General features: G+C 38.6%; 1 protein-coding gene, 1 non-coding gene and 1 pseudogene across 2 annotated transcripts; 2 read left to right on the top strand and 1 right to left on the bottom strand.

Moving 5' to 3' along the window:
- Positions 1–332: 332 nt before the first annotated feature.
- Positions 333–1,374, top strand: LOC121758080 (two-component response regulator ORR9-like). Its single transcript, XM_042153520.1, has 3 exons — positions 333–604; positions 705–874; positions 982–1,374. Exons 1-3 carry the CDS (start codon positions 499–501, stop codon positions 1,234–1,236), a joined length of 531 nt encoding a protein of 176 aa, XP_042009454.1. The 5' UTR covers positions 333–498; the 3' UTR covers positions 1,237–1,374.
- A 3,302-nt stretch (positions 1,375–4,676) lies between these two features.
- Positions 4,677–10,359, top strand: LOC121757776 (annotated as a pseudogene).
- Positions 10,360–10,654: 295 nt separating this feature from the next.
- On the bottom strand, positions 10,655–10,815 carry LOC121759841. Its single transcript, XR_006041780.1, has one exon. It is a non-coding gene; the product is annotated as a U1 spliceosomal RNA (small nuclear RNA).
- Positions 10,816–13,484: the final 2,669 nt, after the last annotated feature.

The raw sequence follows: 13,484 nt of genomic DNA, 5'->3' as shown, positions 1-13,484 counted from the left end.
TATTTTTACCAAAACTATTGATATAAAATAATAAAATAGATATTGAAACCAACATGACTAAGATCGTACGAATAAATAAAACATACATATATGTGAATGAAAAGTCAAAAATAATTGTGAAGATCGCAAATATATTGGCATCATGTTACCATAATAATGTAAAGGTCAAGAGACATACACTATTGTAGCCCTAGACATGTCAAAGGGCCAAATAGATCAATTAATTTATTCCAATTCAAGATCCTCTGCATTATTTTAAAAAATCAAATCCACGCAAAAGCGAGGGGGAAAATTACTAAAGAAAGTTCATTGCTTCTTCTGCATTTCAAAAATCAACTTAGAAAAATCATCAAGATTCTGAATCATATCTCATTGTTTCTTCTTTAATTTCTCTCTCTTCCTAATTCATATATATTGCATATCATTCATTCCTCTCCACATCACAATTGCATTATTCTTCTCCAATTCTCCTCATATCAAAAGCTCATCAAATTAACAATGAACGGATTAGAAGCAGAAACACAATTCCATGTGTTAGCCGTTGATGATAGCATCATTGATAGAAAATTGATAGAGAGGCTTCTCAAAACTTCTTCTTATCAAGGTCAGTTAATTTCTAGTAGTAACAATTTTCTATATCTTAATTTATTTTTTTACTTAAAGTCATATGCTAATATACATTTTTATTTATCATATATATGCAGTTACTGCTGTGGAATCCGGAGTAAAGGCTCTTGAATTCCTCGGATTGCTTGACGACGAAGAAGATGATGAATTTTCAAATTCAAATTGCCAAAGAGTTGAAGTGAATCTGATCATCACAGATTACAGCATGCCAGCAGTAACCGGCTACGATCTCCTTAGAAAAATCAAGGTATACTTTATAGTTTTAAGTAACATTCCATTTTTTTTAGAAAACCCTAATTTATTCATTAAGGAGCAATTATGTAACGATACTAATTATGAATTGATTAATTGCAGAAATCGACGTCGTTGAAAGACATCCCGGTTGTGATTATGTCGTCGGAAAATGTGCCGTCAAGAATCAACAGCTGCTTAGAACATGGAGCAGAGGAATTCTTCTTGAAACCGGTTCGACAATCGGATGTGAACAAGCTGAGGCCACATTTGATGAAAGGGAAAAAAGAAATCCAAAATATTAACAAGAGGAAGCCAGTTGAAGAATGCCTCTCCCCTGATCGGACAAGAACAAGATTGAATCATGACTTGGAATGATTTTTTTTTTCTGAATTTTTAGTATCAAAATTTTGAGTATGAGTTAATTGATTTTGTCCTAGCTAGAAACTAATACAAATACTTTTATTTATGTAAATATATCTCGAAAAGATAAATTAAATTTATCTTTACTTTTTATGCTTTGCCAATTTTCTTTTACTAGACTTTATTTGTTTAATTTAATTAAGGCAATAATAAATATTTAATGTGATCCAATGGATTTTGCTTTTGGTAAAACCCTTTGAAATAAAATTAATTATATGGCAACATAAAATTCGAGAATCCTGTTTATATGGTTCAGTGAATTTTCATTATGCGAAAACTATTTAAAATAAAAATTAATTGGCAAAACAGGATTTGGAAATCATATATGTCAAGAGTTTTAGCTTATTAATTTGAAAAAAAAAATAGAATCACCAAAAAAGATAAAAAATTGTTAAAGCATAATTGATAATTACTCCATATTATAGGAGTACTGCATTTTTTATTCTGACAGATAAAAATAGACGACAGGCAGGCATGTACTGAAAACTTTGAGAAAATAGAAATTGTGTTATAAATAAAGTGAAGTAAATCTCCAACTCAATCTCAATTACTATAATTTATTGATATGGTGAGGATTTGACGATTGTTTTAATTGATTTGATGAATCAAGATCAACTACTTTACAATGACTTCTCCTCAACTCGGTGAGCCAACTTCTTGTCACAATTTTTTAAGTTCTTCTCTTAATCAGCCAATTTTTTAATTAATGGTTTCAGGGCTGTCATTACTTGTTAATCAACATACCATTGAATGTAATATCTAATTGCCAATTTTTTTTAATTTTTATTATCTAGGAAAAAAAATTCACGCTATATGACGTTGTAATATTCGAGTCTTAATTGTGTTATCAATTTTAATTTGACATCGTTCTTGTCAACGTCTATTATTAAACACATGAAATCAAATTAAATCACGTTATGCATAATTTATTCTAGACTATCCAAAGGCCAAAGCTATTTTATTCATTAAAGTCAAATTCAAACATGATAGGTGTAATTTGTTGCCCACGAAACAGTACCTCTAACAACTAATATGATGGGTTTATAGTTTACGTTCCGCCATTGTTGACTAGTTATGGCATTTGATAAATTAAATATAGTTTGAATTTAGGTACTAAACTTTGTTAGGGTTAGTAGCTAGTATAAAAGGCCACTAAATCATGTGATTATGGTATAAATTGTACTGAATGATAATTACTATCAAAATGAATAGAATTTCACTTATTGATTTGAACACATCCATGTTCTTATATATACCATCAATGCTTCAATAAACGTTCTTATTATTGGTGTCTCAACTAAAATTAGAGGATACAAATGGAAGTGTCCTAAAAAAAACATAAAATTAAGTGTGTCCTTAATTTAGGGACATTTTCATTTGCATGCTAAATTGTTGTTATTTTAAAAAACTTTTCAATGCAATTTGTGTCCCTGACTTTAAAAAATAAATTATTTTTAGTTTATTAACGATTAATGTAAATTTGTCTTAAACTTTAAAGGAGATTTCCAAAGTGAAAATGTAAAAGTTACCTTTGGTGTGCATCGAAAGTGGATTTTGATTAATAAAGAAGAGAAACATGGGTCTGCGTTGACTTCTTAGTCTGCTAGATTCACATGAATCCGACACTTGGAAGTCTGGAAGAAACAAAGTTGTCCATCTCATCCGGTTGAATGGAAAAAGCTCATTTGAATTCATCTCTCGTCGAAATGAAAATGAATTTGGAATGATATCAAACTGAATTACAATGAAATGTGGTAATGTTAATAAAGTTTAGAGTTTGGAACAAAAAATTTGACACCCCCATCTACCCTGGCCAGCAGTGACTGACCAGCCTAGTCGCTTGTGGATGCCCTTAGCAAATGTTCGAAAGGTCTTAAAAAATCATGCATGCTTGGGCGTTATATTTGTAAAAAAAAACATTCAAAAAATACCTAAAATCATATCATGACAAAGTATAGATGTAGAGTGATCACAAATATTAATAATTTTGTGTAGATATTGCAAAGATAAAACTCCCATTAAATGTGTACTAGTTTAATCTAATTTAGCACGACTCATGTTAAACCAGCCAATGCGCGCTGCGCTGGTTTCTACTTTGCAAAAATTTTGTTAGACGAATTAATTCTAAAGTGAAGTTATGTTGAATTAATGAGGAATCATGCTTTCATGAAAACAAGATTATTGGGCAAGCTTTGAGGTCCTACAATATAAATGCAAATAGATAGACAAATCAACAGCTCATGTAGAAGGAGGAGATGATTTTCTATCAAGGATATCTGTGATCTAGAATAGTAGTAAAATTAGGAGATGAAGACATACCCCTGCACTTATATATTCTAAAAATGTACAATCTCAAGCAGAGGTGTGCACCTGCACTACCCCACCCCACCCCAACCTTGTTAATAAAACCAAATCCCAACTTAAAACACGTCCAGCAATTAAAAATGGCACTCCATAATATATTCATGAATCATATGTTGGATATTTTAGTGTAATTGGATTAACTTGATTGATCAATATGATGAGAGACATCAAATAAGTTGGAAGTGCGGAGTGCACACTTGTTTGAATTCGTTAGGATTGGAGGGGGGTTCGGGGGCAGCGCCCCCGAGAGCGGGGTCCAAGGGGCAGAGCCCTAGCTGGGGTCGAGCTGACCCCAACCAGGATAATTGAAGGACTAATTTACAATTTTAGAAACCCGCCAAAATCAGTTAAAATCGGTTAACTGATGAAGTGACGTAATGTTCCATGAAGAGACGCGATGCTTCGTTTCTGCATCTTATAATTGATCATTTTCGGTTCTAAGATCTGATCGAGAGATAGACAGACGAATCTTCTACAAACCTGAATTGTATCCGATCAAATATTGGTAGAACCGCCAAATTGATTTGATCTGAAAGTGTTTTCACGCCTTTCAGGATATCCAAACTGTTCATGTCAAAGAATATCACAGAGAATATTTCCACCAAGAGAAAAGATTACGGAATAATTGATTGATTCAATCACATAATAGCCTAGAATAGATTGATCACATTTATGGTGTTTTCCATAGTTAGGGATAAATCTTCCCTACATATTGAGGGGTTGTAATTCATTGTATTCATTCAACTAAATACAAGAAATATTCTCTACTCACTAAACATCCGATACTTACAACCCTTTCGCCTAAATGTGCTCTACCTCTCTCGATTACCATCGTTAAGATGGTATCAGAGCAGGACAATTAGGGCTTGAGACTCAGAACGGTATCATCATCGTCTCGAGTACCTTTCCCGACCTTTTGAACTCTCTCAACACCCTGCAAAAGCAACCAGAAAAACAGGATGTCAGAATCCGATTCAAACCGACCAATAACCATTTCTGCAGAATAATTTGCAGAGTTCATGAGACTAAGTATGTCTCACAACTCCACAAAGCAGCCCCAAACCGAACCCCAACCAGAGTCGTTGGGGGATGTACACATACAAATCAGGCTCAATGGGGAAAACTACCCCCTATGGGCAAAACTGATGAAGAGGGTCATCGGGGGGAAGGGTCTGATATCTCACATTACTGGAGTGTCAAACCCCCCCTCACCGACTGACCCTGCCTACGCAAAGTGGATACAGAGAGACCATTGTTGCTTTAACTGGGTCATCAACAACATCGACGCCAGCCTCGTCAACGAGGTCTCCCAATACGAAACGGCTCAAGATCTGTGGGAGAACTTGGCCATCACGTATGGGAGCGGGGCTGATCCATTCCAAATCTCCGACCTGCACAGACAAGCTTACGGGATGAGACAAGGAAATCTATCGCTGGAAAGTCTATGGCAAAAATTCCAAGACTTGTGGATTTCAATCGATAGCAGGGACCCAAATCCGATGGACACACCGTCCTCCATCGACAAATACAACCAGAATACCCAACGGCACCGGCTATACCAATTCATATGGGCGCTCGACGACAAGTATGACAAAATCAAGCGGGAAATTCTCAATATGGATCCCATTCCCACGGCCAAAAAGGCCTACGGGGTGGTCAGACGGGAGGCCGTTAATGAAAAACTGATGAACCCAGAGGCCAAGGAGTCCGGAGTAGGGGTCGGACTCGCAACCCTCGATCGAAGCCGAACCTATTCCACCGCGAACCAACCGCCACCACCGAAGCCATACATCCGAGAAGAAGACAAAAGCAAGCTTGTGTGTTCTCACTGTGGAGGGAAGAAGCATACGAAAGACACATGCTTTCACCTCCATGGGTTCCCGGACTGGTGGGAGGAGATGAAGAAGGCTCGCCAACTGCGGAATGGTCACCGAAACAACGGCGGAGGCGGCGGAAGAGCAGCGGCAGCCGTAACAATCGGGGACCGGGCCACCTACGCCGACGGATCGGCGGGCGGCATCGGCCCAATTGAACCGAATAAAGGCGACGACGGAAACAAATCGAAGATAGGGGAGAAAGTCGTTGCCTCGGCTTCCATTGCAAGAGTCTGTTCAGAAGGTAAATTGACAAGAGGAATCCTCACCGGCGACAGGCAGATGGCGGCGGCGGGGGTCCCCACTGGAGAGGACTCGGCGGCGGAAGCTAGGGCTTCGGAGGAGAAAGCGGCTAGGGTTCCTGAAGAAATTGGGGATTTTTCCCTAATAACCCACCCAATCCAGAAACCCAAATTTGACCCCGGAACAAATAAAAAATCCCGCCCTGACCCCCGACCCGAAACTACATCCCAGATTGCACCCCCAAAGTCTTCGAAACATCACTCAGACCCCCGAGCCAGAAATATCTCTCATATCCTACCCTGCAATGTCTTGGAATTACCCAATAACCCCAGAAGAATAAAACCACCCGACATTAACACCCTCAAAATGAAAAAATTCCATTCTGGACTCCCCACAACAAAAACCTTGCAAATTGCACCCCAGGAATTCGAAAGCCTCCCATCTATACCCTGTAATAATTCGTTTGATGCCTTAGCCTGTTCCTCCATGTCTCAAACGGGCCCTAAAGATACAAATTGGATTTTTGATTGCGGAGCAACTGACACGATGTCATTCGATGCCTCTGATTTTATGACTATATCAAAATCCGCCAAGTCCTTTGTCCAAACAGCCAGTGGGGACCTAGCCCGGGTCCAAGGAGCCGGCACAATTAATATTTCACCCACTTTACGCCTGTCTAATTGTCTTTTTGTCCCTTCTTTGTCACATAAACTCCTATCTATCAGTCATGTGACTAAGGAGCTCCATTGTAAATTACTAATGCAACCGGAATTTTGCATGTTACAGGATATCAAGACGGGGACGATAGTTGGGCGTGGCACTGAGCGACGAGGACTGTATTATGTGGACGAGATATCCCAACAGAGTGTCGCGATGCTAACTCACGGACCGACAGACAGACAGGCTTGGCTTTGGCATCGTCGGTTAGGACATCCGTCTATAGGATATCTTCGCATGCTTTATCCTAAGTTAGTTAATTCTATAAACTCATTTCATTGTGAAACTTGCTTGTTAGCCAAAAGCCACAGGCACACTTTTAAGTTGAACAATTCGAGAATGAAAAAACCTTTTGCTTTAATACACTCTGATGTGTGGGGTCCTGCACCTGTAAGTGGGGGTCAAGGTTTTCGCAATTTTGTGTTTTTCATTGATGATTATACTCGCATGACTTGGATATATTTTTTAAAAAATAAATCTGACGTTTTTGCAAAATTCACCGACTTCTATACCCTAGTTCAAACTCAGTATAACCAACAGATTCAAATCTTAAGGTCAGACAACGGGGCGGGGGGGGGGGGGGAGTTTGTTAACACAAAAATGCAAGAATTTTTCCGTCAAAAGGGATTAGTCCATCAGACATCCTGTGCCTACACTCCAGAACAGAACGGGGTAGCCGAAAGGAAAAATAGATATATCCTTGAAATTACCAGTTGGATTTTTTCCGCGAACTTTGAAATTTGGCCAATAATATCACGAACTTTACCCCGAGTTTGTTATTTCCCACCAATGAAAAAATTTTGGAAATAATATCATGATACAGATTTTTTCGTAATTTCTCGACAACAACTTCGAGAGTTTCAAGATTTTCAATCTTTGAGAATAGTATTTATTGAAGCATACCCTCCAAATTTGTTCTTCAATCTATTAATATAGCCGGAATTTTTTCATTGGTGGGAAATAACAAACTCGGTGTAAAGTTCGTGATATTATTTTGTCAATTTCAAAGTTCATGAGAAAAACCCAACTTTTTTAAAGTTCCATGATATTAGGTGTCAATATCCCTATATTATATTGCTAACTATATATCTATGTCCATTTATTTGTTTACTTATTATTGTTTATTGCAAGAATTCGACAAGTAACTGCAAAAATTGAACCATTTTAAATTTTCATAATTCAACATAATTATTTTAGCAATATATAAGAAAATAACAAAATGTGAAATGATATTATTTGCAGTTGCAAGATGTTCCATACACAAGATTGTGCAGCAGTAAGTCCATTTTGACCGTAAATGGAAAATTCCCCGGGCCCACATTGTATGGGAGGGTGGGAGACACACTAATTGTTGATGTTATCAATAGAGCTAGTGAGAATGTAACTATACACTGGTAACATTTAAATTATTCACCTACACATATACATTGACAAATTTTACTATACAAAAAAAAAAGATTACATAACAAACATTTATATACATTGACATTGGTCTTGCTAGGCATGGAGTAAAGCAGCCAAGAAATCCATGGACGGATGGACCCGTTTACATAACTCAGTGTCCGATTCGACCTGGGACTAATTTTAGCCAAAGGATCATCTTATCTGACGAGATTGGGACTTTATGGTGGCATGCTCACATCGAATGGTCTCGCGCCACTGTTTACGGTGCACTCATTGTTTTACCCAAAGAGGGAGATGCATTTCCCTTTCCTAAGCCAAGTGCTGAAATTCCCATCATATTAGGTACATACAAACAGTGAATTAAATCATCATTTACGTATTTATCGCACTAAAATTACATTATTTTTAGTATACATATCAAAAAATGAATAATGTGTAGGAGAATGGTGGAAGAGTGATATAAGACAAGTTTTAAGTGAGGCCCTTCAAACTGGATCAGACCCTAATGCTTCTGATGCTTTCCTTATTAATGGTCAACCTGGTGATCAATATGTTCCACATCAGGTAAACTTTTAAAACTTTATTAAATGCATGTGTCTCAATATTTATTTTTTATATGGATATTATCATTAAAAATTTAAAACTATATGACTCATGTACATGTTGTATAGTGATTGTCCAAAAAATTAAATTATAGGAGACAATCCAAAAATAAATATGGACCAAGTCAAGTTATATTGACATATACTTAACCCCTCCAATTTTATATGTAAACATTGGGTCATGTCTTACCATTTTAAACATATAATTGAGCTCTTGTAAGTTTTAAATATCTTACATTATGTCCGAATTTCTCCAAGATTACTAGTGTTTGAAGACTTGAAGTATAGTCTCAACTACCTCATAATAGAATATATAACATGTAAAGGATTTTTTACAAAAATTAAATTGCTTGATACTTTCTCCTGCCCTCTATGTCAAATTTCACTGCTGGCTTATGGCTTATGAGTCCATCACATTAATAACAAGTTACTGTCCCACGAAATTACAATACGTCAAATGTTTATATTCTATTCTTGGTCAATTTTTATCGTTTCTAGTTCACATCATTTTATCAAAAAATCACTACAAAAAGATCTTAGTAAATTTCCACAAAACTAATCCATCAGGCCAATTACATATATAACCTTTATCTGGATTGTTAAAATTGAACTTATTTGTGCGTGAGTTTGGTCGGTGGTAATATCTAAAGCTAAAGTTATGTTCATTAATCATTTATAAAAAAATTTAACTTATTTGTGTTGAAAATATGAATTCACAGATACATTCAAAGTGACAGTAGAATATGGCAAAACATACCAACAATGTGATGAACAACATTATGTTCTTCAAAATCGCCAACCACAACCTCACTGTAGTCGGCTCAGACGCCGCCTACACGAAACCCTTCACAACCGACTACGTGGCAATATCTCCGGGCCAAACCATCGATATCTTGCTCGAAGCCAACCAACAACCTAGCCAGTACTACATGGCCTCTAGGCCCCACAACATCGCCGGAAACTTCGCCAACACCACAACAACCGCCATTCTAGTATACATCGGAAACTACACCGCACCCTCCTCTCCTCCCCTCCCCACCCTCCCCAACATCGACGACGCCAGCTCCGCCAACAACTTCACAGCAAGCCTCCGGAGCTTAGCAACAACGGATCACCCCATCGACGTCCCTCAAAAGGCGGACACAGAGCTTCTGTTCACTCTCTCGGTGAACATATTCGAATGTGGCCTAAACGAGTCGTGCAACGGAGCGTTGCAAGGCCGGTTTAGAGCCAGCATCAACAACGTAACGTTCGTGCAGCCGAAAATCGACATTCTAGAAGCCTACTACAAGCGGGTTACAGGAGTGTACGAGGAGGATTTCCCGGGAAATCCTCCTTTCCAGTTTAACTACACGATGGAGTTCGTGCCGCGGCTGCTGTGGGTACCTCAAAATGGGACGCGAGTGAGGGTGGTGGAGTATAATAGCTCGGTCGAGCTGGTTTTTCAAGGAACAAATATTCTTGGTGGGACATACCACCCAATGCATCTCCATGGATACAGCTTCTACGTGGTTGGAAGAGGTAACGGAAATTTTGATCGGGCGACAAACCCTTCCGGGTATAATCTGGTCGACCCGCCTCTGCAGAACACCATTGCTATTCCTAGAAACGGGTGGACGGCCATCAGGTTCAAGGCAAACAATCCAGGTATGCAGTGTAAACTGAAACCAGTATACTTTTATTGGAGTCTTGTGTACTTTTATTGTACGTGGCATCATCGACTGTATATTGGATTTGTTGCAGGAGTTTGGCTTCTGCATTGCCATTTGGAGCGGCATGTGAGCTGGGGTATGGAGATGGCGTTCATCGTTAAGGAGGGGACGAGCCGAGACGCGAAGATGCTCCCTCGACCTGCAGATATGCCCAAATGCTAAAGCTGAGGCATGTCAAACAAAAACACTGCAAGATGTGATGTTTCTTCATTTGTATGTAAAATGACTTGACATCAGTCAGGAAACTGAATAAATAAATACAGTTTTTGAAGGTAGCAACTTGATATTTAATACTCCCTTCGTCCCCAAATTTTGTCACAGTTTGAAAAAGCTAGTAGCACGTGGGTCCTACTTTTAAAGTATTAGTTTTATAATTAAATGTAATTGAAAATAAGTTAGTGAAATATAAGATCCATCTTTCAACTACAACAATAACGAAAAGTTAAACATGAATAGGGAAAGGGCCGCGCGAACACTGGCCACATCTAACACAAATTATGATGCAGGCTCGACCACTTGGGCCGACCTTAGGCTGGCGCCCCTCCAAAGTGCAATAGAGGTCACCAACCTAGGCCATGGACCTTATGGATCGCCCATTGACCCCGTCCAGGTAAGTACTGAGCTTCTATTTCTTTTTTTCTATTTATATGTGTGCAATTCACATGCCCCTCCTACTAACATGTCGATGTGGGACGTTTTATTTTCTGTCTTAATTGTTTTCTTGTGTTTTGTCCTGTCTTATGTATCTTTGCATCTGTGAACATGAGTTTTCATTAGACCATTCCCTTCTGGCTTCTATCTTACTACTACTACTCAAGATTGAATCTTCGCCCTCACCATACTTATACACCACCACACTAGCTATGCTAGTTTCCGTAATAAAATCAAACAAGTTTAAAAAATATTAATTCATAACCCAACCAATACAGTTATGAATTAGAAACAATATGGAGTATCTATCACACGACCATTAAACATGGTAGATTGTAGAAACATTAAAAGTAGTATACTCAGTGACGAAGCCAGAATTTTTTTGTTGGGGGGTCCAAAGCTTAGATATTTTTTAGTGTCGCCATCGCCGAAATTTTTTGTAGCATAGGCAATGGAGAATTGCAAAAGATATAGATGAATAATGAGAGGGAAAAAAATAGAGAATGAATAATAGAAATTAGAAATATAATCTCTATTATAGTTAGAATGTAAGGTACAAGTAAATTACCTCATAATATAAGACTAAAGGTTAGATATATGCAAATAAAATAGCAATGGGAGTAAACTATTGGACATAAAAGTGTAAGAAAATAATATAAGAATTTTTTTTGGATTTATAGGCCGAAAGATTTGAACTTGGAAACACAGAAATATAAGAAATTAAAACAATTCTTGGAAGTAAAAGTGTTTGAAAAAAAGAATTGATTTGTAGGCTGAATGGATTGAACTTTGGGAACTTAAAACAAACTCCTATAAGTGTAAGAAAATAAAGCAAAGGAAAAAAAAGTTGGATTTTTAGGCTCAAGGGGAGTCGAACTTGATATAAGGGAGCATAAAAATGTAAGAAAATTAAACAAAGGAAAAAAATGATGGATTTGGAGACTGCAGGATTCAAACTCGGGTGAATAACCACAGTGACTTGAACTGATACCAACTGCACTATTCGCAAACTGTGTATTTATAATAGCATATAGTATATACTAATAATTTCTTTAGTTGGGGGGCCAAGCGCCCTCCCAGGCCTCATAGTGGCTTCGTCCATGAGTATACTGCTTATAATGGTCGTATTATAGAGTATAGGGTATTTTTCAATAGAGAAGATACCCAACAAAAAAAGTAGTATGCTGCTTACATTGCGATTAGCGAAAGAAAGGTTCGCCATGTGTCGTGTATTGTACGAGTGAGATACTATTATATGGTTGTTTCATCAATGGTTCGCACTTGAGGGAGATTCAAGCCGTGGGGTCCAAACCTGCTCTTGGCTAATCTCAACCGTCGATCTTCACACACGTGGCATAAATAATGCACAGTCGTCAAGTTATTGAATATAGAAGAGAAAAATGTTGTTTTGTAAATTATAATGATGACTAAATAATGCACAGTCGTCAAGTTATTAAACGGCGTCATTAGCCTTTGATGGGGTGCGTACTAAACAAGCCCAACAGCAATGACGGCCCATCAGCCCAAAGCCCAAGGAAGAGTATCAGTTCGGCATTACCAAAGAGTTCGGCCCCAGCCTACAGCTCGGTACAAGCCGACCAATCAGTTCGGCATTACCAAAGAGTTCGGCCCCAGCCTACAGCTCGGTAAAAGCCGACCATTCAAGCTCTACTCTCAGATCGGCAAAAGCTGCTCGGCAATAGTTCAGCAGTTCGGTCTCAGTATTTGACCGAACTGGGAGATAGTCAACTCATGTCAGAACCTCCACGATCTCCACTACACCCACGATCTATTTAGTGGTGTCAAGCAGTCTTTAATTCAGGCAGGATAGTGGACCCATGCAGGATTGCATGACCTCCACGACATCCACAACCATCATTAGTGGTGATGCAAGCCACGATCTTAGTTCGATGTATAAATAGAACTTAGATCTGGTAGAAAAAGGTTAAGCTCTCTAGAGATAAAACATCATATAGCAAGTCTGTGTTGTAAGCTGTAATCCCAGATCAAGCAATACAATCTTGCCCTCCCTTCTTCCCGTGGATGTAGATTTACTTCAGTAAATCGAACCACGTAAATCTCCGTGTCGTGATCTGCATTTTCATTCTCTATTAGCATTCACAAACATCAGAAATTCGCGGACTCATCACTGGCGCCGTCTGTGGGAAACAGAGAACAAAATTTGTGATAAGCGAATTTTTGATCCATTTTTTCCACCCAAAAAATGCATACCAGATCGCAGAGTACCCGTATTCCCGCCCGTGAGAACCAGGAGGAGGCCAATCCATCCCACAGGTCTGGAAAACAGCCTAGGGATAAATCCACCACCAGTTCTCATGGCGAAGGAACAAGCCGCTCCAAAAATCGTCCCACCGAGTCTTCCCAGCAGCCTGATTTGAATGAGGCTGTCAAGCTGTTCTTGGCTGAGAAGCAGGATGAGTTCTTAGCCTTCCTGCAAAAGAGCCAACAGCCGAAGACGAAAACGGTAGATTCTCCTTCCTCGTCCAGACATGAAAGTCACTACCGCAGTAGTACCGTGTCTTCCAGGAAGAAGAATCCTCAACCCCGACATGTTCCTGTTCCTCCTCGGTACCGGAATCACAGGAGACCTCGATCTCCTCCATACCGAAGAGATG

This window comes from Salvia splendens, chromosome 12 (assembly GCF_004379255.2).
Source record: "Salvia splendens isolate huo1 chromosome 12, SspV2, whole genome shotgun sequence".
NCBI classification, from domain to species: Eukaryota; Viridiplantae; Streptophyta; class Magnoliopsida; order Lamiales; family Lamiaceae; genus Salvia; species Salvia splendens.
This window is presented reverse-complemented; position numbering and strand designations above follow the sequence as displayed.

Coding starts and splice junctions, on each gene's coding strand:
- LOC121758080 (XM_042153520.1), top strand. CDS start 499: ATGAACGGATTAGAAGCAGAAACACAATTCCATGTGTTAGCCGTTGAT. Junction 605..704: donor CAAAACTTCTTCTTATCAAG/GTCAGTTAATTT, acceptor ATATATATGCAG/TTACTGCTGTGGAATCCGGA. Junction 875..981: donor ATCTCCTTAGAAAAATCAAG/GTATACTTTATA, acceptor GATTAATTGCAG/AAATCGACGTCGTTGAAAGA.